Raw genomic sequence first — 27,282 nt, 5'->3', positions numbered from 1 at the left:
CAGAGTATTTTATCCAGATGGTGCTTTATTTTCCAGACTTTACAAACATTTAGCATGATGGCTGGGATAATGATAACAGGAAGAATAAAGATGTCGTTGTGGTTTTTCAGTGATGTCCACCTTGAGTTTTTGGTGCTTGTTTTCAGTATCTTCAGAAGGTTGTTTTACTCTAAATGGGGAAGAAAAAAAAAAAAATCACATCCTGAGAGACAAGTGTGTGTGGAAGGGAAATATGTGTATAATGTGAGAGCATTACTTGGAAAGAAACCAAAATAATTTATTGGAAAGACATAAAGTAACAGTGCTAGGTGTGAGACAATGGGCAGACATACTGCACCTCAACAGAACATCACACACAGAATATTCGGACAAAATACAAAATGGCAGTGAGAGAGGAATGGAAGGCAGTTCCTTTTCAATTCACTTACAAAATTTCTCCTGTATCTTGTGAGTCCCTCTAAGTTATGTCATTCTTGCTCTTTCCAAGAATGACTTGGAAATCAGAGGATTTAAAGAAGAGTCTGGATGCCTGAGACTTTATGAAACTTCTTATCAAAAACTGCCAAAATATCTCTTACACTCACTACCTTCTGATTCAGACATCAGAATAGTTCTAACCTGCTGCCTTCCTTTACCTCTCCCTAGACCTTGGCTTTTATGGCTACTTTGTCCCTTGCAAAAAGAACGGCCATTGAACAGAGAAACTGTTTTTCAGATTTGCTTTTTGTTTGGGGTTTCGGGGTTTGATTTGTTTTGCTTTGTGGGTTTTTTATTTTTTTAACCACTATACAGTGATCCAGGTGTTTTAAGGTGCGAGCTTCAGTATAAAATGCAGTAATAGGTGAAATGCAAGTCCACTAAGCAAAAGACAGAGTCAGTTAAAAATTGAAAATCAGCACATTTACTCACACTCTCCCACTTAATGTGGGATGCCATCAGGGCAGATAGAGTGGTGGGGGCACATTTGAATGAACTGGCTTTTTGTTGTTTGCATTTAATAGAGTTTTTTAATTCCTAAGTTAGAGTCTCCAGACTTAAAAAAATCTCCAATTCCTCCAATTTACTTTTTACTGAATTTGACTGTTCCTAATGCAAGAAATCAGTGCTGTTGTTTGGGAGAAGGTTGTTTGTTTCTTTTTTTTTGCAAAAAGACTTTTAGAAAGTATCTATATCTTTGATGAAAGAGGCAAAATACTTACTTCTTCTAGAGTCAGGCTCTCCCTGTTTTCCTTTCCTTGGCTGTATTTCTTTTTAAGGCACACTACGCTTGTGATAGTGACAATAAGCATAACAACAAATACAGTTATGGTTGAAGAAACAGCTATTACAATATTTTCTTGAGCTGAGCCTTTCCTCTCACACTTTTCTCCCATGTACCACCAATCATCACCTGCTGGACATCTACAAAATAAAAGAACAAACATGTAGTGTCATCTAAAGGTTAAAGGAATGAAGAGGGCTAATTAAAAAATTGTTATCCCTGATGGACTGTTTCCATATTCTAAATCATCATGAAACTATCTTAAAATGGACTTCTATTTTAAAGTTGTCATGAGTGGCCTCCTCTCCTTACAGATATGCATCTGGATTTGCTACTTTCCCTTCAGCTTTCCCCTGTTCTACAGGTTGTCTATTCACAGGGACCCTTTGTGGGAAAATCCAGATACCAGCCTGATCCTTTTGATTGTTTAAGGCATAGCTGCAGCTGGTCTATAAAGCCACTGCCACAGAATGGTCATCTTCAGCTACCAATAGAGAGGCCCTGTAGATCACTCACTCCACTTATCTGCTTCCTTTTCCTTTAAGTTTATAGCACTTTTGTTGTTAGAAAACTCATTTCCTACTCCATGAAATTGATACTGTTACGAGGACTCCTATCACTGCAGTATTTGCTTGTAGTATTACCAATTCACCTTCTTATCCTGATGCAATTCTGCCTTTTGTCATGCTCAGCTTTTACACAATGTTCTATTTCCTTCACTCAGTCAATTTTAAAAAAGCCTTTATAGTGAGGAGTTGAATAAAATCCTAGTGGAATTGGTCCAGAAACTTTACACTGCTATTGTTATCCAATCAAGTCATATTTACCATCCTCTAGCAAACTTCATGCTTCTGATTCCTCTTTTTTTTTTTTTTAATTCTCAGCTCATCTTATGCAGCAATTAAACCTTGTGAGGTAAATGGGATGAAGACCACAGCCCAAACTCTCAAAGCATCCCTGACCAGATGGCAGCTGAACCAAAACTTATGTGGGAGAATTCCAACACCAACACCTACTTTGGAGCTGACAGTGATGCTGGATAGGGTGAAGGAATCAAGGCTTGGAGGTTGTTTAATCCTAAAAAGCATTATACAGTGAACATGTGATGGTCCCAATGATCTAACTGAAAAAACATATATGTGCAATGCAGCTGAGTTCTCACCTGTCTCTATCTTTTTTAACCCTGATTGTGCCTTATGTTATTGTTTTTCTATAGTTCCTGTCTACACCATTTATTCAAAACTATGTTCTCCACCCTGAAAATGAATCTATTTGCAGTGCACTGCAACATTATTGGCTATTGGGGGACTTTGTGTGATCAGGCTTAAACTGGGAGTTATGCATCATATCCCTTCTAGTCTTCCCAATAAGAAATCAGAGGGGAAATTGAGGTCACAACTTCTTAATGAAGGAAAATAGGTCACATATGCACTAGCGCTTCAAAGAGTTCAGAGATGTTAGAAAATAACATTTTGTTTTCAAAACTTCGAAATCAAGCATAATGTTCTGCATGATATTGTTTTCTTCTTCTTCTTGGAACAGCTTCTTGACATTTTCACGACCCATTTCTGATGTGCTGCACAAGCCCCCTTACAGAATTGTTTTTAAAAGGTTTCTAAATGGGGAGATATAACACTTAATGAGTCATACTGCCTCTTGTTGTTCTCGGCCTTTAGACATTTGCCTCGCAGCACTCCCGCAGTCTACCTGCCTTGGCACAACTTCACAGTACATTGTTACTATCTTCAGCCTCAGACTTCATCTGAGAGCTGGAACAATACTAATCACCAGGTGGGTTATATAAGTGAATCCACAGAGAATTAAATAAAAGCTGTTATTCATTTTCTTCCAGGTCAAACAATCTTTTTAGTTCTCAGCCTTCATCGCTAGTTTCAAAGGCAAGCTGCAACACTTTGGTAATTCATGGTCATGATTTGCACTACATGATATTTATGAACCAAATTCTGAACTAATGCCTTTGTTGACTTCCTGACTAAGAGATATTAAAAAGTATTTTCTAGTGATATAAATGCCAATTTCTTTCATCTGCATTTATGCTTAACTCTTATATCCTTTAAATTTGGCTGTAGGGATTTCTAAGAAGTATAGTCCATTTTATAATATTGGACTAATACATTACTGAAAATAATAAGTATGTTTTAGATATAATTTATAGGTAAGTCAAGCAGAATACTTCAAAAGAGTCAAATGTCGAGTCTAGGAACTTCTGTGTTGCCCAGGCTGGTTGTAAGTTTAGTCTCTTGCAGTAGCAGTTGGAAATGTTTACCTTAATTAACTATAGTTTATCTTTCCTTTCATTAGGAACAAAGATTTATTCTAGTAAAGGCTTTCATTACTTGTCAACAAATTGTATTTGAGAGTGAATAAAGACAGTTACCTGCACACGGGTGTTTTATCTACAATAATGCAAATGCCGTCATTTTCACAAGGGTTGTCTGGACAGGAATCCAGAATATCTGTCTCTGGGGGTTCAGGCAGGATGACAGAGGTTGTTGTGACAGGTGTTGTGGTGGTGGTAGGTCTAGTGGTGGGCTTGGTGGTAGTGGTGGGCTTGGCGGTGGAGGCGGTGGACTTGGCGGTGGTGGCACTGGACTTGGCGGTGGAGGCGGTGGACTTGGTGGTGGAGGCGGTGGTGGAGGTAGGCCTGATAGTGTTGGCACTGGAAGTATTCATAACAAAGGTGGGTGAAACACTTGGCTGAGTTGACAGTAGATGTGATATATCTGCATGAGAAAAACAAAAAGATACAAAGTTTTCACTCTATGCTATTTTTTCTCTTATTCTAATGGTAAGTTCTAATAATAAAGAGAAAAAGAACCTGTGAATTATTCTAAATTGTCTTCATCTGGTATAATAAATAAATAACTAGCCTTTTTAACTTTCAGGAGCATGCTGTTTGTTGAAAATTGACTTTTACATTTTTCAGAAACAGACAATTTTATTCAAAATATTCTGTTAAAAATATTTCATACAGGAGTAGCATCATACTATACAACTAGATTTTAACCTACACGTGACATTAATGGATTACACAGTAGATATACACATATTTAGGCAACACACAGATTTAAGAAAATGATTTGACTTTAGCAACATGAGTAGTCCCACTGACTCCCCAAAACTGTTCATATATGAGTACATCATGTGTATTTATATCTACAGCACTAGTGACTTAGTATGTCACACTGTATATTTATTGTGTTACAAACAACATCAGCTGCCTCAATGTTTTCATACCTTCTATTGTTAAAAGAATATAAACACCATCTTCTTTAATAAAGTTGCGGCTTCTAAGTCTCTGATGAGTTAAGAATGCACTTGTTCCACTTCCTGGACCTCTCATGAATGCAGTTCCATTGGGAAAATAAGCTGTTGATCCCACTTTGTCTGGTCTATCCCAAAAATAATTTGATGAGGAATCTGGAAAAAATGAACTGCATGTGAATGTGGGGCCGCTCGAGAGTTTTTTTCTTGAAAGGGTCCCACTTTTCTTGGATAATCTTTGCTACAGAGTAGAACTAAGGCTTCTCTCAACAACTAACTTTGCTTGCCTCTACTTATTTGCTCACGGATATTATGAATACGGAAAAGCAGATAAGTTATGTGAAAGCCAGGAATTAGGAGCAATGCTGAACCTGCCTATAATATTTGTAGATTTTTTGTCTGAGATTTCACAATGATGAGATGCACAAGCCAATTAACTACTTCTATGTCTGTATTTGGTCTGAAGTATCGAGAAAAGAGTTTGCTGAAGATGAGGTTATCAGAGCGCTAGTTGAAAAACTGTTGTATTTTTATTTCCTTTAAAGTGTAGTGGGCAAGAAGACGAATAGCACATGAATTATCTGTAAAATGTATTAACTCAGTGCTTCTCAAGAAAGAGCATCCTTTGGATGTAGACCAGAGGTACTTGAACAACCTGAAAGGTCACAGGTTGCTGATGTCCCCTCCATCAGTCCCAGTTCTGAATCTCAAAGCTGAGCCTGGTTGTCTATGAAAGTCTCTGACACACACAAGGAGAAGAAACTGCGTGTTCCAGTGTCTGTCCTGGTTAGAGAAGAGTCAGAAGGTTTCTCTCGGGAATCTTGGACTATCAGCAGTGTATGAATAAACAAGGGAGAAGGGGCAGAGAGCAAACACAATGCAAAGTCCAGGGTATGAGGGAAGGAAAAGGGCTGAGCACTGTGTCCACAACAGCAGAGATCATAGGGAAAACATCAACCCTCTGTGGGGGATGTAACCTTTCACTTACAAGGGAGGCCATTTAGTCATGCTAGATTACCCACGCTTTGTTTTCGATTAGAGACTGTCACAGAAAAATTAATGTAAATCACAGGTTTTTTGTTTTGTTTTGTTTTTTTTTAATAATACTGTGACTTAGACATTTTGGTGCCTTCCTTCCTCTGTTAATGTCACTGTCTGAAAGCCCAGGAAACTAATGCAGTGGTAGAGTCTGTTTCTTTTGGTAAAACCCTTATATCAGTGCACCAAGTGTTTTTGGCCTAAATCCAATCTTTATCCAGTGCTGAATATGGGGTTTTATTTTAATAATACAGAGACTCCTACCCTGTTCTCAGAGTCATATCTTTGCCTAAACTGCCTCCTTTCCATGTTATTGTGGACAATTGCTCCTTATCTTGTCACACCTTGAACAAATACAGATTATGTAATGTGAATCAGTACCTTGTCCATATGGAGATTAGTACTGACACTAGTGTTCCCTTTACCAGGAAGGAGGGAATTTGTTTAATGGCTACACTTTTATCTGATATCAACTGTGTATATTGTTAACTCAGTATTTTTCTTTTCAAGCCTTCTGGAAAACTTTCATTCTCCTTACAGCATGTATAAATGCATCTTTACAGAGCACATGGAAGAAATTTTAGGAGCGGATGACCCACCTGTTCCTTATGCAGATCACCTCTGAAATCCCAGCTTAACCTACTTATTTGTTCAATTTTTTCTTGTCCGTAGACCAATTGTATTGTTACTGTGAGCAAATGTAACTCTCTGGAAGCTTAAAAAACTGTACTAATTTACACAAACAGAAAATTTGACTACTTATCTTTTTGCTGTGTTTTATATGTATTGGATATCACATCTGTTTTTAACTAACCTAATAATTTTAGAGGATCTGTTGTTACACTTCTTTGGTTTGACATCCTTTGACGAATATCAGGATGCTGGTCCAGCAGAATCATGGTAGCTTGTAGCCATGCACAGGGCCATTGCAACTGATCATCGTTTGCTCCAGAAATCAAGTACAAGTAGATTGCCAAATTAAATGGGGTATCACTGGTACCATTTACATACAAGCCAACCTGAAAAGCATATCCTTCACTGGAGTAAAAAGGTGGACTGTATATTCTTCCTGCTGTCCCTACAGGACTTGTGTTGAGGAGATGCGTAAAATTTCTGATATGCCAGACATGGTGGGGACACTGTGTTTCTGACAAATTGATGTCATCAATAGAGAAGCCTCCGTTTGACAAGCCAGTTCCTCTTATGCCTTGAAACAGAACCCGGAATTTACTTGTGACGTTCAAAGAAACATGATGGAGCTGCCAGTAATCCACAGGTGAACCTGAAAGACAGGGGTTGGGATTTCCAAGTCAGCAGCGCAGTCAAATACTGTCCAGGTCTCCAGAGCCTATTCCAACGCTGTGTAGGAATTTCCCAGTTCCACTAGCACTGAGGTTCTGGAACATCTCCCTCTTAAATATTACTCTTGAGTTATTTAAAAGAGGTGATATTTCTTGAGACTTTTTCAATGCAAGATTGTATTTTTCACTTCTATTTTTCTACAGTTTTAATACTTATGCCTAGCAGCTCTTTAATCTGAGTAAAAACAGTATTAATGGTTTTAAAGGCTGTTTTGTATTTTATATTTTTTAAAGAACATGGCATTAAATTAGTCCTAATGTTGTGATAATTAAACACACAAAGAAAAGATGGCTGTCACCTGTATAATTAAAAAGGAAAAAATTAAGAGCAAGATATATTCAAATAGCTGAATAACAACATATCTCAACAAGAAAAGCTGCAGAGGCTTCTGGGAGACTAGAACTACAAGATTTGTTCATTTTGCTCTCATATATTTAAATGGCTTGCTGGAAGTTTGCCTCTGCAGAAGCACTACTCACACATCAAATGATTAATGGTACTAAGTTCAATTAAAGCCAGTCACTTGCAAAATCTACTTCATGCAACATAACCTTAGTGCGAGTCTGATGCTGTATCCATAAGTGCCTGCACTAGGAAATTCCACTTGACTCCAGGAGCAGTTTGTACAAAAACAAAGACCTCTGGACAAGGGTCTTGTAAGGTAAATTAAAGTATGACATCCTTAGTAAATAATATGCACAGCAAAACAGTGCCTTTTGCTGTCTAGTTGATGTTCACCTGCATGGAAGACCATACAGGAAGACCATACAGGTCCATACGTTTTTGGAATAAACAATGCCAATCCCAAATATAGAATTCATGTTTAATGTTCCTAGCAATTCTAACCACAGTATGAAGGATCTCAGATATGAGTCTTAATTTCTTGCTTTTTCTTCATTACTGTTGTTATAATTAGGAAGAAAAAAAATAAACTCAAAACCAAGAACTGAAGCATGCCACTATTTTCCATTTGGAAGGCTCAGACTAATCTGAAATCCACCTCTGCCCTTAGCAGCCCTGACACTTATATTAAGGATTCCTGATGGCACACAGGGATAAAGAAAGCATCAAGGTGAAGAAAAGAGGGAAAAGAAAAAAGACAAGAAAAAAAGGCATTAGTAGTAGCTGAACCTCAAGGGACAAAGGAGAGGCAGGACTTGATATCTATTTTGTAAAAGAACTTGTTCAGATCCTTATGTAGCCAGCAGATTGAATTAGTTGTAGCTGTAATGAAGACCAAGTAATAGGTAAGTATTTGAGAATGTAGTTTAATGATAAGGCACCTTTGGCAAATCTAGCTTAAAGAGCTCTTTTCTACTGACTGACCTCCACTGCTCATTCCATAAACCATAGGCTCCTAACTCACACAGGAACATGATATTCCTCAGGATCTAACTGAAATCTTGACATGTTGCCATGTATTTCAGTTAAGTCATTTCAAACATTGCCCCAAAAGTAAGCTGAGTTTTATTTACCTTTTTCAAACTGATATCTTAGGTAGCCCAGGGCACTTATACTTCTCATTTCTTTATTATTAGTGCCTTATTCATCATAATTTACTCTAATGACCAGCTACTTCTGTTGATATTGATACCAGCAATTCTCGAACAGTTAAAATGACTGCTCATGGAACTCCAACTATTTTAGCGAGAGAACTATCTCGATAATGCAAGAGTGTGTAATTTGTGGCAATTTATTATATTAGAGGAAAATGACTGACTGAGGATCCATCAAGCATAATCTCACCAAGGGAGAATCAATTGTATAGTTAGAGAAGAAGTCAAAGAATAAAACTAGGAGATGAGTCACTTTGCTATAACATTTTTCCCCAGTACTTTGAAAAGGATATTGAGTACACATTAAACAAGAATGCAATTTTAATCCGTACCTCTTATCTCTTCAATGAGTCTCAAAGTACCATTGGGATGGGCTGAAGTGTACTCCCTGACCCAGACATGCAGCTGGTCACTTTCGTGCCCACTGTTGTAGAAATAGAACTGCAAGCACTGAAAGCCTCTTTTGGGATACAGAATTCGGCTCTCCAGGACAGCTGTGCTTCCCTCTCTTACAGCGCTGGTGTTGAAATGCATGAAGTAGCCAGAATCTGTCAAAAGTACAGGAGAAATAAGTGATGGGGGAGAGAGAAAATAAAATTTTCCTTGCGCACCTGTATTACTTAGCACTATATTGAATTAATGCTAGAGGACATAGTCAGGTTGGGGTCCCAATAAGCTGGACCTTGTACAAATCCAGTCTTTCAGGTTGAGGACTGTTACCCGCTTGCATTCTTCAGAGGCAGAATTTTTCTCCTTGGAACGAATTTTCTTCGTTTGGTTGTCTCTAGCAATTTGTACTCAAAAACATGGACTCTCCAGTTTAACTCTTTACCCAGTACCAGTAACTTATAGTTGACATTCACTCTGGAGGACTGGTTTAGGCTCCCGAATTCATGAAGTTTTCTTTGATGAGTTCAGAAATAATTGGCTTTATTTCCAATTAATTGTTCACCTGGGCCCTGATAACATATACAATCTCTAAATACCAATCCTTTCCAAAGACTTACTGAGCAATTATTCAAAAATAAATGTCTTGTTATAGCAACAGTCTTTCTGGTGCAGCTGTACCATAGGTTAGAACATTTTATGTTCCTGTGATGGTGTTACACTAAGACCAGAAAACAGACCAAAAGAGATAAGAACATTCAATCTTCCTAAATAAGCAGAAAATAGAATGTGTCACATGATATCCCTAAGTATGTTTATGTTGCTTAGTTAAAAAATTAACTGTAACTTGTCAACAAATAAACTGAGAACAAGGCCGAGATCAAAATCAACTCACATGCCTTTGCAGAAAATACTTCCCAGAGAGATAAGAACAGTCTTTTCTCATACCTTTGCATTCTCCCATATTGGTATGATCAATATTTGGCCCAGCAGGAACCTGAGACAAACGCTGCCAATCACTATTATCATCTGAACTTTGAATCATACCACATATATTTTCAAGTTCAAAACTGCATGTGTCCATGAAGCTTAGGGAGGAGGCTAGAACAATAAAAAAAAAAAAAAAAAAAGGTTGTGAATCCCTGTTACATAACATACTTTCTAATTCTAGGCATCCAAAGCCAAGAGCAGTGAGAGACTAAGAAATACAAACACACAAAATGATCAGTGGTTTCCAATACCATCAACATATACAGGTATAAGGCCCAACAACTCATTGCCTTTGGCCCCTAACATTGAAGCTAATAAGATGTGGTCAGGGCCATACTGGGGCACTTAGCAAGCACAGAAGGGTGCCAGCTAATTATCATATCACATCTTTAACTTATAAAAGGAACGCCAATAACAGCCCCAACCCACCAGCCATCACAGAGCCAAAGGGTCTGAGGACTTCCCATTCGCTCCTCTGCTTTCTTCAAGTTAGTCCACACCTGGCCACAGATTTTGACAGTTTCCCTAATTCCTCAGCTGGAGTGCTTATTTTGAAATACAGTGGAGCAGCACCTGTTTCACTGCAATACGCAAGCCTTGATTTTCAAAAGCTTATTTGAAAAAAACATTTGACAAAATTTGAGACCAGTGACTATCTCAGCTCATTTTGAAGATCTCTCTTCCATATAACCAGGAAGAAATTAACTGAAGGAAGACCATGCAGTTGAGTAGTAAATGGCAAGTACATTGAAAGGGAAAATCCTGTATAAAATGTTTTCTCTGTCTAAAGCTGACTCTGGATGTGTAAGAGAAGCTACAGTCCAGGTTTATCTCTGTTCTTAGATTTGTCTCCCATGGTACCATGTTTGAGCTCTGTGTAACAGCAAACATGATTTGAAAACAGCTACATTAATAAAATGCTTCATGGTTATTGCTTTTCAAACTATGTCTAAAATATTGTGGCAGGTTTAAAGATTTCATTGCACTATAAAAAGGGCCTTGAGTATCACAAAAATCAACCTCAATGGCATGCCACATGTACCACTTGCACTACAGTACAGGGAAGTGCTTAAGTATGAACTGCTGCCAAATCAGTTGTACTGTTGAGATATTTTGTACTGTCCTCATAGAAAGTTAACCTTACAACCTCTAGAGGACTGTTATCATAAGTGTTGTATAACTGATATCATTCAAGATATACTGTTTATATGATTCTGCAAAAACCAAGTATGTGCTCAGCTTGGCTTTCACGGTTATAATGGACGAGGAGAAAAACAGCTTGAACGTCAGTCAGCCTCGCACAAGCAAGATGGTAAGCAAAAATAGAATTACTAGATGAAAGAACTCTTTGAAATCAAAATACACTTTAATTTCTACTTCAATTAAAAAGTGCCCATTGTTATCTAATGTCTAATGATGAACTGAATGACAAAAGCAAGACAAAAGCAAGGCCCAATAGTATAGAGTGTATTTCTTAGATTAATTGATGAGATAGGGAAAGGTGGCACTGAGGGGGTTTTTGAACTCCAGCTGCACCAAAAGCCATATAATTTCTAGGCATTTAGTGAAAGGCCGGACTTTACTTAAAAAAAAAACAGTGACCATTTTGGAAGATAATACATGGGAGATGAATGTTGCACCCTGACTTCTAATGGCTGAGGAGTATCTCATAGCCAGTTCTACTAAATAATATGCTAGAAGGGGAAAATATGCTGAAATTACCTTTTTCACTATGAACTGAAAGACAATCCTGAAGAAGATATCAGTACAGATCTGAAGTTTTACTCAAATTCATATGCTGTGGGTTTTTTTCAATTTAAAAACTAAGTTTCCAATTTTTAATGTCAATTCCCAACCATACACGTTTTTAGCAGGAATTCAGCTTAACCTTAAATCTTGTTCAGCAATAAAAGTAATCTTAAGGAGACTTTTTCATTCCTTTGGGAGGACATCTACCATTCAAATCATGTTTGGTGTTCTCAGTCTTTCCTTTAAATTGAAAGGGTCAGTTTAGCAACCAGGTGAGTCAGGGTGAAACCTGTGAAGTCTTCCTTGGCACTTGGGCAAATCTTGGGTGATCTGGAGATCATTTATGGCTCTGGGAATATTGCACACATCATACTAAGCCAAGGAACAGACTGGGGAACTGCCGAAAGCCTGATTGCACTGAAGGTGGTGGGAGTTTTGTCACTAATTTCAACATGGCTGGGAGGGGACTAATTTCAACACCAGGGGGAATGTGACTAAGGTTTAAGAATAAAAGTAAAATTTAATGAAGTATTAATAGAATGCATGAGAATGATGAAAGCATGTAAGAATAATGGAGAGGAAGAAGAACCCCATCCACTGTTACAGGCACCCTTAGCTTTAGACAGTTTTATAAGACCTAACTGATTGTATGTCAAGTGCTGCAAGCTAGGAATGCATATAAGTGTGTCTTCAGCTTAGACTTACACAAACAGAAATATTCTTGTCAGAATCACACACACACACACACACACAAAATGCATTGGTTTAATAAACCAGTAGGATTTTTAATTAATATATCTGTAGAATGAGGTTTAAAATATAATTGTAAAACATTACTTGCTGCTTGGTATGCTGAGGTAATGAAATAAAAGTTTCATCTGAATGCCAGAGCACATTTGATGATACAGTCACAACTACAGAAGTACAATTCCATTTGGTAACAGAGTTATCTGTATTTCTATGTCTCTTATTTTCATTCAACTTTCTAAAATAAAACTCACAAGAGCAAAATAATTCTTTTGACCACCGTTGTAAGAAACTGGGTTTGAAACTAAAACCAGATTTTAAAAAGTTCATGTTTTTTTCAGAGAAACGTCCATAATCTGTTTGAATGAACACACACTGTCTCACAGACTGAATGAGAACTGAGTAGATATAACAGCCGCACAAAAATATTCATTTCTGTACAGTGTCTGAAGCAACAGCTGGGGAATAATGGGTGGGGGGAGAGGAAGCTTGTGCAGAAGCATGCATTTTAAACAGCCACCCAAAGGATGAACAAAAATCAGTTGCTGAGTGAAGTTGGTTTTTAACTAAAGGTCAAATAAAATTGCATGGAAAACCCTGCTACACAGCCATGTTTCTGCATGAGGGCTATGTTATTTCTAGCTGTACCATTATTTCTGGTGTTTTTAACACAATTCACTTCTCCGAATATGTTAACATCTCTTTTACTTGTGCCTGGGTGAGTCCAGCATGATGTATGTATCACCCTCATTTCTTTCAAATACCAGAAGCAGAGAAATTAAAAGAAACGGAGAAACTCACAGCAGTTGTATAGCTGATTCAATTTCTGGAGATCATAATCGCTGAAATCCATGCGCTGTCCAATTACGTCAATGAAGTCTGGTATGTTAGTTATGATGGTTGGTTCAGTCCCATTCCTGAATGCAGTTTTGCTATAGTGCATCACAGAAGTATAGTCATAGGGAACATTCAGGGAGTCTGATGTTTTATCATCGTATTTATTAAAATTATGTTCTTTACCTAAAAAGGAGAATTCTTTATTGCCCAAGATGACCACCTCTTTACATACAGGCTTTAAATGACAGAGAATCCATCAGATTCACAAGTATATTTTTGTAATCGTTTGCTTGTACTTACTCCATAAAACTATTCTATTTTTTTCAGATTTATTTAGCTGCTTCTTTCAGCCATTGGAACCTGACATAACTTCTAGTGAATGGAAGAAAGCTTTTTTGCTATCAGAAATCTTTCCCCCATGAAGCTACTCATAAACTTTGATAAGTTTTTGTTTATCTCCTCTTTTTGAAACAAAATAGATGAAACTTGCCTAGACTTCTTATTCGTGTTACTCTTCTCTGTTTTCAGCTTACTAACATATCTTCTTGGGTACAGATACTCAAAAGAGTAGGCATACTGTTTCAGTACTCTAGTTAATACAGTTTGCAACTGCAGTAATGCCTCTCTAACTTTGTTTTTACACTGCCTGACAGACACAGAGGATCACAAAAAGCTGAAGAAACAGTTATCAAAAACAGCCCTGAGGAACCCTGTGCAAACTATCACGCTTGTGTGAAATACCCTAATACTTAAATTCAAAAGCTGCATTGCCCAAGTAACTGCCTGTGTGATAGAGACCCTGAAAGGGCAACTCCACTCTGCATTGTGCTTAGAGGCAGGGCAGAAAGAGAAAGATCAGCTCTTTCTTTGGAGATTTTCCACTGGCTTTGGTTGCACTGGCTTTTTCAGGGTGGGATTTTTTTGTTCATTTTTATTACTTTTATTTTGTAAAAAGCTCCCACTGTAAAACTGCTTTTAGAGTATCCATTTAAAGAAATGACATTATTCTGTTCTGTTGTTCCACTGTACAACATTTAGCATAATGGGACTCAGATCTCCAGTTAGGCCTCTGGGAATGGCCATGATACAAATAATAACAACAGCCACAAAAAAATAAGGCTTTCTGTCCCAAACAGATGTCACTTGGTATTTAATTTATTTACGTGCTTTGTTGTGAAAAATAAGTCAAGGTGAGAGAATATTCTAACTGCTGAAGTTTGGCTGAAATTGGCTCCACAGCTACAACACATGTAACAGCGTGAAAGGAAAGCAAGGGGAATGACTTACCAGACTGAATTCTGTCCCACACTATTGACACATAATCGTCCCGGTCGGACCGTGACTGCTCGTGCCAGAATCCCAGTGCATGCAGGAACTCGTGCTGAATCGTCCCAATTCTGTCACAGTTGGCTCCAATTGAGAGCTGCTGCAGCCCCTGTTGGCGGTTTCCTATTGAGGACCAGCAACTAATATTGAAATATAATGAAAGACAGATCCGTGAAATACATACCATCCCCATACGAACTCCAGAATCCATCTATTTGATAGGTATACTTCTAATTTGAGTGTTAAAGCTATGTTTTGCTACAGAGAGCACTTCTTCATTGATCTGTTCCTTACTGGATCTTTTCCTCTCGTGTGTAATGCTGTTTTGATGAATAAGCAGTTCCTCAGCTCTCACTTTTAATGGGTTTTCTTTAGTAGAAAAATGTTGAACTACTTGTGACAGAAATAACTGATGAGGATTTTCATTGATACCCTGTTAAACATCAAAGACTATGGGAACATGATTTAAGGCAATCAAATGACTGTGAATTAACTAATTGCTGCTCTTCAACTGTGCCGCAATAACTGCCTGGGAGCACACTGAAACTATCCCTATTTTAAGGTAAACAATGTCAGCATAAATTCTCATCTCTGCCATTGTGTCTCTCTATATTGTTTGGCCTTTTGTTTAGTGACTGTTTGGGACAAACAAAGTACTCTTTTGAGTGACTATGTTTACTTTGTGGATGGTTGGCTTTCCATAAGTTCTTTTCTTTCTAGATATTCGTGAGTTGTGCTAGAGCACTTGTTGACCACTCACTTGAAAGGAAATGGAAAACCACAGCTATGCTGAAAGTTTTTATTAAAGAATAATATTCAGTGAGCTATCTGCACAGACCAATAAAATGGCACCCCATGTTCACAAACTAGCAGGCACAGAGAGTTACACTTAAACTGATATTTTATACAGCAAGTAAATCAACACCTACTCAATGAAGTCTATAAAATTAATCAGGCACAAAATATCCCTTAGGATTTGCAATCCTATCACCCCAGAAGTTTAAAAAATAAGCACACCAGGCACTTTAGAGCCCTGTAACTTAGTGCAACATATTCCACAGTATTTCTCTTGCCACAAAGCCACATGGGCCTTAACTATTGATTATTCATTAAAATCACAGCATGTGGTCTGGAAGAGAACACATTTGGCACCTATAATTTCCCTGGCTTTCCTTGAACAAGGACTCATATCGATTATTCAGCTCTTTCTGGTTGTGCAACCATAGAAAGAGTCTGTTAGAGTTCTGGGTTCACTTCATAACAAAGTCCTTGTGTCTGGCTTCACAGTTGTTGTGCAGAGCACAGGACAGCCACAAGGACATCCAGGACACTTGGCAAAATTAGCATCCAGATGACGGGGGGATGCAGCTTCCCCTTGCCTTCCGTCTACCAAATGCTTATGACACCATCTTTCTGCAACTGCAGAGGGAGTAAATGCATGTTCTGTGCGGCTCAGCACCGAGAATAAAACTGTGTAAGTGGGAGATGGCACTGCAAAACACTGGACACCTGGAACCACATGTTAGCAATGTCTTTAGGAGGGGGGAAGAGACAAGAAAAAAGTCCCAGTTTCTCCAAGCATGTTGGAGCCACATCTCCTCAGATTCAATGTTTTCCACATTGGTAATTGCTCTACCAGACCTTACTGAAGCAGGGAATAGTACCTGCTCTGGTAAACCTCACCAGCCTTCTTTTTGGAAAACAAACTGAAAGCATATAAATGCTATCAGTAGTGCTGATACTGTCTAGAAATCCCCCTCCCTAAGAGCCACCTGTTATTTCAGGCACTTTTTCTTATGCTGATATCCTGCAAGTAAATAACTTCCCAAAGCATGAGAGCACAAACATTTTGATCCACCAGCACGGAGCTGGTTAGCCAGGGATCTGTATCAACCCACCTCCATACGGACTCCCTTAGCCATGTACCACAGTGACAAAGAGCTGGAGTGACCTCCCAGGAGAGCTCCATGAAAATCTGACTTCCCTTTTGGAAATACTAGAGACAGGGTTGATTTCCCCCTGGTCTGCCAACCATACAATTCTACCTTGCCATGCTAGTTTTCCTGCTCTTCATGTGAAGAGAAGGGAGAAATGGCACACTCATTGCAGTTTCCCAAACAGTCCTGTGTGCTTTGCAGGCACCTGCCACATCTGATGATCTTGCCACTTCTGTAATCCAAATCATCCCTCATATATATTGCTTAGCCCACACGCTGGAGTCAAGAAAAGGTCTTTAAATAGATCCATGGTCTAACCTCTGCTGCAAATGCATAGAGCTGAAGAGAAGGCTGAAGCAAAAGGCTGAGTGTAATGGTGGGTAAACAGAATTTCTGACTCTTTGGGTTATTTAGGAAAGATATGCTCTCTCACTGTTAACAAATGTAGAAGACTGATAATCTGTACAGTGCTAGAAAACCTCACACAATCTCTACTTGCCTAGCACAATAAATACATATATCTGTAAACACAATACAGGCAGTAGCCAAGACTTGGCACATTTTAGATAAACAATGTGGGCAGGGAAAGGGCTTTTTCTTTGCACTGGGCTGATGACACTGTGTATATGTATCAGAGCCTGCACACTTACTTTTACACAGGACAGTCAACACAACAAAATTGCAGCTGTTCTCTTTTGTGGCTGACTTCTTTTGAATTCAAAAGGACAACCCAGACAAGGACTTTACGACCAACTACAAATCTTTGACATGGAGTTTATCCACCTCCCTGTGTATGTTTTATAGATGCTGGCAAAGCTCAAAAAGGCAAAGAGGATTTATTGACTTTTTGTTGGTGTGATAAAACTTTATGAATCTGGCTGGTGTCTCTAGGAGCTTTGTGCTTCTGTATGCACTATACCCTCTGGACTGGGTTTTTTAGTCTGCCGGTATAGGAGACATAGTTGAAAAAAAAAAATTGGGTAGGTCAGAGTGGAAACTGGTTGGTTTACCCCAGTTCACTTTGTCACGTTATATCAGAACATAGGAACGGAGGGCAGGGAAAGGCCATTAGTGCGGGGTCGGTTCTGAAAATTCCTTTGTACAGTCCAAAAACAGCCCACTGAAACCGGCCAGCCACTTTGGGGAGACTGTGGAGAGTAGCTCCAGTCTTCTAAAAAATGCTGCTGACCATTAACAGTTGTACTGATATGTCAGCTAAGATAACAGAAACATATCAGTGCAAGCAACACACTAGGCAGTGAAGGCAAGGTGTTACCCAGCTGGAATGACCTGTGCTCTTGATCACCATGACCCACCTATTTCTAATGGAGACACAAAACAAAATATTGTGTAGAGGCCTCTTAATTAGCATAGGCTACATGTAGTTGTTTTTCAGATACAATTTCTAGTAAATTCAGCGGATATTTTTGCGTGACTATGGACTCCAGAATTTAGCCTTGTATGAGTTTTCCATTCAGCTCAAAGAGCCAAGAGAGATTTTAGCATGGGAAATGCAGTGCTCTGTTAGTCTCCACATTCACAGCTTTCAGGGTTGCATTTCAATGTCATGTGCACATCACAAAGAGCAGAATATACGGAGAGCCAGAAACTGAAGAAATTTTGAAGCAATTATCCACTACAAATACCTCAGAACAAGCTAAAGGGAAAGGGGAACATTTCTATTATTCAACAATCATCTTCCATTTATGGATGCAGTCCTGCTTATAGGAGTAAATGATTTCGACAAGTAAATTTCCTTACCAGGCCATCAAGATTTCTTTGATCTCCTTTTCTAACATGAAAGAAATGGTTCAGCATAGAGTGGAGAGTATATTTGTTCTTGATGCACTGTTTTGACAGAAATTGTCCTAGAGAGGGAAGCAGCTGGTGCAATTTTGACTTCATTACTAAAATGGTATTTGATAAGACTTCAGGTGGAATAACATAATAATTCATCCAAAGAGGTAAATAAACTGAACCCCCTGTAAAATGTCTCAGTGTTGGGCAGCATTTAGAAATATTATTATATCTCAGTGCTGACGTGACATTGTTTAAATGCAATTCTATTTGTTACAGTTAAACAAGTTCATTGTCCCTTAGTTAAAACCACCACATTCCTGCTATAGGAAATTATTTTCTAAAAATAAGGTATATTTAGAATGACCATGTGAAAGTGACATTCCATATAGCCAAAGGTCAGGCAGAAAAATAATTGGTTTATTTCAGATATTTTTACTATGCTAAGAAAATTAACCCTTTAAGGACTTTATTATATCTTATATTTAAAAACAAATATCAGCAAGTAGTAGTTAATTACTACCAAGATAATATCTGATTTGGAAGCTACTACAATTCCCCATTTATAATTTTACATTTTGATGTGTCCATTTTTGCTTTTTTTTTTTTTTTTTTTTTTTAAATCAGACACATGGGTTAAGAGCAAATACTGGCCATGAAAATAGTCTGTAGCCAAATAGGATGAGAGTTATTTTACATTACTCCTCTTACCCACTTCCTTTGAACACAGATATATAGTTCTTCTCTCCTTCCCAAGGTTTGAAGTCAATACAGGTTTTTAGTCGATACTGTTCAAATGCCTTGAGGATGAGTCCCTTAGCATTCATTTCTGCAAAGCAAACAGTGTTCTTGTCAATACTGAGCCAATAGGTTTGTGTTATTACCACTATGGAGCAAGTCCTAAGGGTAGGTCTTGCTCCAGCAATCTTTAATTAAAATAAGTAGGCTTTTTGCTAGATTAAGACTCGGGTAGGTACCTAAAAATCATAAATTAGGCTGCTGTGATGTTTTATCTTTCTTTTGTTTTATTTCAATGTTTTGGTACTTATGTGTAAAATATGACTTTATGAGCATATAATACATGATAGTGCATGAGTCTTACTTCTGTAAATGCTCTCATTTACTTTACTGAGATTTATCTGAGCAACCATTAAATAAACAGTGAATGAAGACATCAGATTTTACCTGGTGCAACCTGCAAGTTACAAATCTCTTACAGGACCTCTTCAGGCCTTGAACTGCTAATTCCTGGGTTATCTCCTCTAAGAAACTAGCTTAGTTTCAACCCCTTCAAAGGTTTAGCTCCTAGACTCACCTGAGCTGTAGCAATGGCAGGGTAAGAGGCACCTGTGAAAGGTGCAACTCCAGCACCGACCCTAAAATGATACACCCTGTTTTTGTGTACCCAGAGCTAATCCTCTGTGCGAAATGCCCTGCTGTAGACTTAGAGCATGGCAGTGGGGAGAGGAAAGGATGCCATACTATCTCAGGATTTTACAAACCTGCATTTAACACTTCAATTGAAATGACATATAGACATTGTTAAGGGCAAATACTGTACCCAGGCTGTCTTCGAGGACATAGGGAATAGTGTGGGGCCACCGGTACTGGTCGCCAATGATGGAGTTTCGTTCCTGCATCTGAAAAAGAAAATAAGTATGCAGTCCTCGGTAAAAAGTGATATAGGATCAGGGAATAAAATAGCTTAACAGCGCTAACCTGCAAAGCATGCATTATGTCTCTTACAAATCCATAAGATATATAACAACTCAAAGAGTTCAAAAACTCTGGTAGATCACTTAGAGATCTAAGGCTTGGGTTTGAAATGCCTTCACTCCCTACTACCAGAGCTTCCAATTTCTGCAGCACTTTCTCCGTGTAGATTACCTAAATTTTGATGGATGGGTGAGAAGAGTTTCAGTTTCTATAGGAGGCATTAAAATCTAAAGCATTAAAATGTGCATAGATATTAATAATTTTGCAACTTTTCATACATGCAAGGACGTGTCCTGTGTCCTTAACAAGTGCTTTCCTTGCCATTGATATGTCCAAGCAGAAGCAGTCCACCAGAAGGGAGTGTAAAACACTATTGACTTTCAGGGGAACAAGATGAAACTGCTTTTTTGTATTTCTACTAGGAATCGTTGAGATATAGTTTGTTATGTGAATATTTTATTTTATTGAGTAAATAGGGGTACTGGACAGGTGCTCTAAAATGTGATATAATTTACAGATTTAATTTTCCTTTGGCTTTAGTGAATCTATTTACATAATGAAGAAGTTTTTGCAGCACTCTTCTGTAAATTTAACTGGCTGATAATAAATATTGTTCAGATAAATTAAGAAACTTCTGTATAAACCTGTCTAGATGTGATCAATGCTGCTGAATCTCTTAAAAGTACAAACATAAAAGCCACAGTAAAGGAAACAAGAAGTTAATAATATCGATCTAATGGCTGAGCTGATCTTACTCTGAATAATGTTTCTGCAAATGTACCTGACTCCTTCATTATCTATGGCATTTTGTAGAAATCCATCCCCAAACATTTTCAGTTTATTGTTACATAAACCACATTTATCATTAGTACAAGCAGGTTGCATTAATCATTTTCATGCCCATAAGACTTGATATTGCATAAGTCATTGACACAGTTCTGGTTTTATATTTTATATTTGCACTCACCCCATCAAGCTTGATGTCTCCCTCAAAAAGGTTCAGTCCTAAAGCTAAAGGGAAGAGGAGATTAACAGTCAGTTATTGTATTGACCTGTGGCTACTGAAATGAAAATCACGCAACATTTAAAAGAAAAACTGAATTTAAAAAAAGAAAACCTTCATTGATGTCAAAGATGTCTTGATCAATTCCTCCATCTAAGTCTATTTCTGAAAAACAAAAAGACAAGTGAGGTAGGACATGAGCCCTTGCTGTTATCTTTATGAAGTGTGAAAATTAATGCAATAACAATAACAGTAATTATAAATCTGTGTCTGTCCTATGTTTATGAGCAGCTGTTTTTGCTGCCTGCCTCCCATGCATGCAAATAGAACTCTAAACTGAACTCACCAGTCGTCTCCGGAGTAAGCTGGCGAGGAGAGAGAAAAAAAAAAGATATTATTAGAATGCGCATAATGAAAGGTGGCTAACATGACTCTCTTAATGGTATTAGAGATGCATTTTATGCTCAACTAACAGCATTTAGTGCATTGCATTGTATTGGAGTGACGGGCCCATTGTTTTCTCATTTGACTGGAAATGTTTATTTGCTTGTGTGACTGTTTTGAGTTCTCCCACTTCAGGTTGCCCAAGTTCGGTATGCACTGGTAAAAAGCAAGTCACCCACTACTGCTTCTGTAAAGTTTTTGCAATTGTTTTTCTCTCCTGACTTGAGCACTGCTGAGCGCTCTTTCACTAACTGGAAAAAAGAGCCTATAATTTCTATGAAATTAAATATTGCTGCTAGTCAGGTGCTGCACAGAACTTTTCTCCTGCCAGTTCCTGGGCACTTTATGAAAGTTTTAAGCATTTCCATGTTAAACCTGAGGATGGAGAGATAGAGGGCCTGGTGCAGCGTCGCACAGTGAGCCTTGGAAGGACTCGATGGAGAGCCCAGGTCTCCTCGGACCCTAGTCAGTGCTTTATCTGGGCTCCATCTACCTGAACAGCACCGACCTAAAGATTGCTTCTGCAATGCAAAAAACAAATTTTGGATCAGAGCAAAACCGTAGCAAAATATACATAGCACAGTTTTCCTTGTCTTAACATGCCCATAGAATATAATCTATATTTCTTCATTAGGCTAGACACTTTACATAATACTAAGCAACTACATCTCATGCAGTGAGTAAAATCGTAAACCACCTTTCTAAGCAGTTATTTCTGTTTTTTTTTTTCCTGTTTCTCATCAGAAGTCCTATTTTCCTGAGTCTGAAAAGAAGCTCACAAACTGAAGGTTAAAAAAAAAAAAAAAAAAAGCCCTCAAATTTTAAGCTCTGACAATACATGGTACAGATATATCAAATGGTAAGATATAGCAGCAATTCTGCAAGGTAGGGTGGGATTTTTAGTTTTATTTTTACTATAGGTTTTTTTCTCCCCTGGATTGTTTTTCTTTCTCCGTATAAATAATTTCTTATCTTTCCTACATGCAGTTTTGTATGCAATATTTGAGACCTTTTTTAACCATGTGAACCATACGCAATGTCCATTAAAAGCAATGAACATTAGAAGATCAGCATATTCAAAAACTTTAAAAATAAAGTCCATGCAGTCCACAACAGTATTAACTTCGGTCAGTTCTACCATCTGTATAACGGATAAGAAAATGTGGCCAAAAATTTCAACAGAGATTAAAATGCATATGTTGTTCTAGACCTGAATTTTGGCACATAATTACAGGAACAATTTTGAGGTGAAACATAACCGAGAGCACTAAAAATGACGGGATGTGTCTGAGATTTTGTTGTTGTTAAAAATATGGATTCTTATCAAAACTTAACCCATTTGCATAAAAAATTTAATTTCAATTAAATTTCTTCATCTGGAATAGGTTCAGAAAGAAAGTTCTGAAACTGTCAGAATGTCTTATTTTGTCTTTTTTAATGGAAGATTGTGTTTTCAATCTGACATGCCTGTGTCGTAAAAAAGTCAGCAAAAGACAGTAAAATATTGTAAATTCAAAAGGTCAAAATTTTATTTTAACATTCTGATTCACCTGAACTAAAATGAATTAAAATTGTTGCTTTACATTTTTTCTCCAATTTTAATCATTTATTCTGATTGCCTAAGAGAGGGGGAAATATTTTTTGCCCAACCAAGTAGAGGCTATAATCTATAGTTTTAACATAGTTAACGCCTAATTGGCATGAGTTGGCATAATCGAATGCTTAATATCTTTATACTATACAAAACCACACAGTTTTTAATCACGTTCTTCTTTGGCTTTTTAATTTTCTTAAAGAAATCTACCATCAGCATATTGTTCCGATATAAAGGAAGGATTTTGACCTTGAAATTTCAGTTACAATAAAAACCATTGAGCAGAATCTGTCTCCTGACCTGATCTCTCCTGAAACAATCATGTTATTAGAGAACCAGTACTTCACAGTTCTGGGTTGCTTCAAATTTTGGTAGATTTCAAGATATCCAACTCTTAAAAACCCAGTGTTGTTTTAGAAAAACCACCGAGTCCATTGAAAAATTATTTCTAGAGGTGTGCAGAGGCAACATGACAAATGCTAAAGGATTGATTTTGATCTCACATTTCACTGAGTTAACTGGTGTTATTGCGGTTTACTCTGATACATAAGAAATAAGAATGGGAACTTTAGAATTAAAGACTTATCGTATAAGGGTACTGTTTAATAAAACAAATTATCTTTTCCAGACAAATCATCCATATTATCAGTAGTGTCAAAAGACTTCTCATACATTCTGAAATTTTATTGCACTTACATCTTAACATTTCGTTTATTCATCAAAAGTTATTCATATAACAGTATTCAGTCCACATATTTTCAAGATTTGAAATCACAGCTTGTAAAACAAGCTGAAAATACATGCGCAAAGTGCATAAGACACATTTTGAAGACTTAATTTGCTTTTAAATACAAGAATTCTTCAAAATCCCAGTCATACAGAGATCTGACTAACATGGAAGAAAAACAGTACAGGTAAAGCTTACAATCTTCAGAAATTAAAAATACATTATTGTCTTTTCTGTTAAAGATCATTGATGGAGAAGAGGCATCATACCCTGAAGTTTTTAATGCACTTATAACCATTAATGAAGAGTAAAATATCTCTGCAGTTTCAATAATTATAATCAACTACAATGTCCCTAAATCTACTAATCAGAAAACAAAACCATGCCAAAGGTAGAACCAGGCTATCTCATGGAAAAGCTCCTCTAGCTGTAGCAAAAGCTCATAAAACAGAAGTTGAAATCAATGTAAGTCAGTCCAGCTGCACTTATGGTGCATAAAACAAAATGTGAGTCCATTACCAAAGGATACCAAATTCCAGTGATCAACTGAAATCCAAGCTGGTCTTCAGTGTCTGAAAAGTGTTACTGAATGTTTTATATTGAAGGAATTGATCATTCCTTTCTAGTTCTTTCTGAATAAGGCTAGATCTTTCATCTTGTGAATCTTAGCAGTAAAATACTCTGTTTCAGAAGGGGTATCTGTGTGTATAAATATTACTTGCGTGAGTAGCAACAGCTGGATCTGACCAAAAATAGCTGTGGTCTCAAAACCAGCCTGACAACTGAGACCCACTAAATGCATTTCCAGTCTCTAAAAGTTTTGTAAATAAATAACAGATTCACAGTTCACAGTCACACACAGAGGAAGGTTATATTAACTGAGGTGTACCAAGGGGAAATCTAACTTAGTTTAATCTAATACTACTTTTAAATCTACACAGAATATTTTTCTGAACATCTATAATGTTGGTCCCTAACCTTGGAGAAACAACATAATCCATATGAATTAAATTTCATTAAAAGTTGGTAAATCCATGGCTTGTGAACACATTTAACTTGCTACGAGTTCATGGGCATCTTGAACTGGGTGGGAAACATCTCACCTATTTTCATCATACAAAAAATTAGGTATGTAGTCTCAGCTGGTTATTTAGACTCACTCAGTAATCAGTGGAGAAAGAAATAGCTAATTGCATACGAGTAATTCATCTTGTCCCTAAAATACATATGGCACATCCACAATTGCTGGTATCTCCCCACCTCACCTAGGCTGGACGTTTATTTGAGGATGTGATGAATCACCCAAAGAAAATTTCCCTCTTTCACCAGGGACTTCAGACGGAGCATAGTCAATCAGCTTGGATGAGATACCCTAACTTATCAGTATTTTCTCTAAACTATACAACTTTTGGTATTAACATCCAGAAACACAAAAGAAGCTCTTCCTGGCAATAATGCCTATGGAAATAAAACTAGTCCTGGTGATCAGGAGCCACCTTCTCACACATGGGCAGGTTATTAGGAGTCAGCTGATGTGTGATAGCTTGCAAATGTTGGCAGCAGCCTGCGTAACCTATTGCATGCTTTACAAAAGCCTTGTAGAGGAATCTAAACAAGGCTGAGACCCGAGTTTCCAAGAGGCTGGGAACATGGGAACAGGGAGTTGTGGTGGGCAGCAGGCACAGGAGGGAAGTATGGTATTGGGGAGGGGAGGATAGAGGAGAACTATGGGAAAGCTGGAGATACGGGATTGAGCTCTCGACTGCAGACATGTACGAGTGTCTGTTGGTGGAGAGGAAGAAGATATGACTCCCACATCAGGTTATTGGAGTTGGATTCATAGGATCAGACAGTTAAGTTGCATAAATTAAAATAGATAAGGCTATTCCACTTAAAGTAATGCCACAATAAGTAATACCTTACTCTGTAAATTACCCTGAAGCTATTAACAGCAGAAATGAACTTTTAACAATCTACTGGTTTTTGTTCTCCAATTATTTTGTGTAATATCACCCAAATTCCTAGCAACTACAATGAATTATCACATCAGCAAAATACTACATCTATCCACAAAAGACAGGAAATACAAATTCTCAAAACTGTCATTGTTACTTTTTGTCATAAAATAGTTCAGCTGGATTGGAGGAACAGAGAACAGAGTCAGGAGAAAACATATCCAGTGGCTAAAAAGATGCCAATTTCAGCATCAAATATATTTCCTATCCTGATAACATTACTCTGAATACTAGGGGAAACTTTGCTTAGATGGGAATGCAAGTTGAGATCTTCTGAAGTACAGCTGAACCTATTAAAAATAGCAGCACTAAGACCCCAAGAAAACAGAAATCTCTCTTCCTTTGTCTTCCACACAGCCATTAGACAGAATTCTTATTTTTGCAATAGCTATATACTTAAGTCTTTTCTTCTCAAACTCATTAAGCTACATTGCACTTCAACATATGAAGAATATACATCCTTTGTTTTCTTACCTGACTCCAGACCACCTGAAGAAGAAGCCAAGTTAGGAGCACAGGCACAGAAAACCAGCCCATGTTGTTATCCAGTCAGCATTTCAGACCCACTTGGTATTTAAGGCAGTAAATGTCATAAATCAAAACCTTTGTCCTTCCATCAACGATTAACTTACCTATCTTTTCTTGTCTTAAAAATTCCAGTAAGTAAAGTCCACCATTATTATATTAAGATAACTAACATATATTTTAACTATTTATAAATACTCCTGTGAGATTAAAAAAAAAAAAATGGACACATGGATATACAGGAGGACACAAGGAAATGGAAATACAGGAGAAAAGGATGCAAATCAAAATACAAGAACTTCCATTTAAACATAAGAAAGAGCTTTTTTACTCTAATGGTGATTAAACACTGGAACAGGTTGCCCAGGGAGGTTGTGGAGCCTCCATCCTTGGAGATATTCAAAATCTGGCTGGACACGGTCCTGGGAAACCTGCTTAGAACAAGGGGGTTGTACCAGGTGATCTCCAGAGGTCCCTTCCAACCTTGACAATCCTGTGACTCTGTGAATAAAGCTGGCACTAAAAGCTTTTGAATGACCGAAAACAAATAAGATTCTTAGGTGGTAAGAAATTAGTATATTAGTAATTATATATTTTTTTCACAGAAAGTGAATGTGGTAAATGTGTCTACATAGAAAACATCTGTCAAAATTTCAGGATCTTTGTATTAGAAAAGTCAATGACATTTCTACTGTTGATAGTATCCTGTACTTGACAGTAGATCAGACCATGGTATTCTTCCGGATTATTTATAAATTCGGTACAGATTAATTTTAGAAATGTCAAGACCATTGTACTATTTGCATTGTCTGTTATTGTTTGGACTTTTAGTTTCTTCCAAACTTCAGTCATCTCCTCTATTTGCTACTGCCAGAGAGTGCTGAAATTGCCATAGGTTCTTTTTATGCTTAAATTGAAGGTACTTGTGGCAATTGTATGATAAGACTTGCTAAGCTTTACCTTTCCCTGACCAACTATCTGGTTAG

General features: G+C 37.6%; 1 protein-coding gene across 1 annotated transcript; it reads right to left on the bottom strand.

The window, feature by feature from the left end:
- Window positions 1-26,308, bottom strand: MEP1B (meprin A subunit beta). The gene is made up of 15 exons (XM_013954752.1): window positions 26,246-26,308; window positions 21,338-21,356; window positions 21,106-21,156; window positions 20,956-20,999; window positions 19,834-19,912; window positions 18,984-19,101; window positions 14,500-14,678; window positions 13,177-13,395; window positions 9,838-9,990; window positions 8,835-9,050; window positions 6,399-6,866; window positions 4,520-4,702; window positions 3,660-4,005; window positions 1,200-1,401; window positions 1-169 (listed from the first exon to the last, which is right to left on the bottom strand). Exons 1-15 carry the CDS (start codon window positions 26,306-26,308, stop codon window positions 152-154), a joined length of 2,358 nt encoding a protein of 785 aa, XP_013810206.1. The 3' UTR covers window positions 1-151.
- Between the last annotated feature and the right edge of the window lie 974 nt (window positions 26,309-27,282).

Source organism: Apteryx mantelli, chromosome 2 (genome assembly GCF_036417845.1).
Source record: "Apteryx mantelli isolate bAptMan1 chromosome 2, bAptMan1.hap1, whole genome shotgun sequence".
NCBI lineage: Eukaryota > Metazoa > Chordata > Aves > Apterygiformes > Apterygidae > Apteryx > Apteryx mantelli.
Note: the sequence above shows the minus strand (reverse complement) of the source record. Positions and strands in the feature narration are given on the sequence as shown.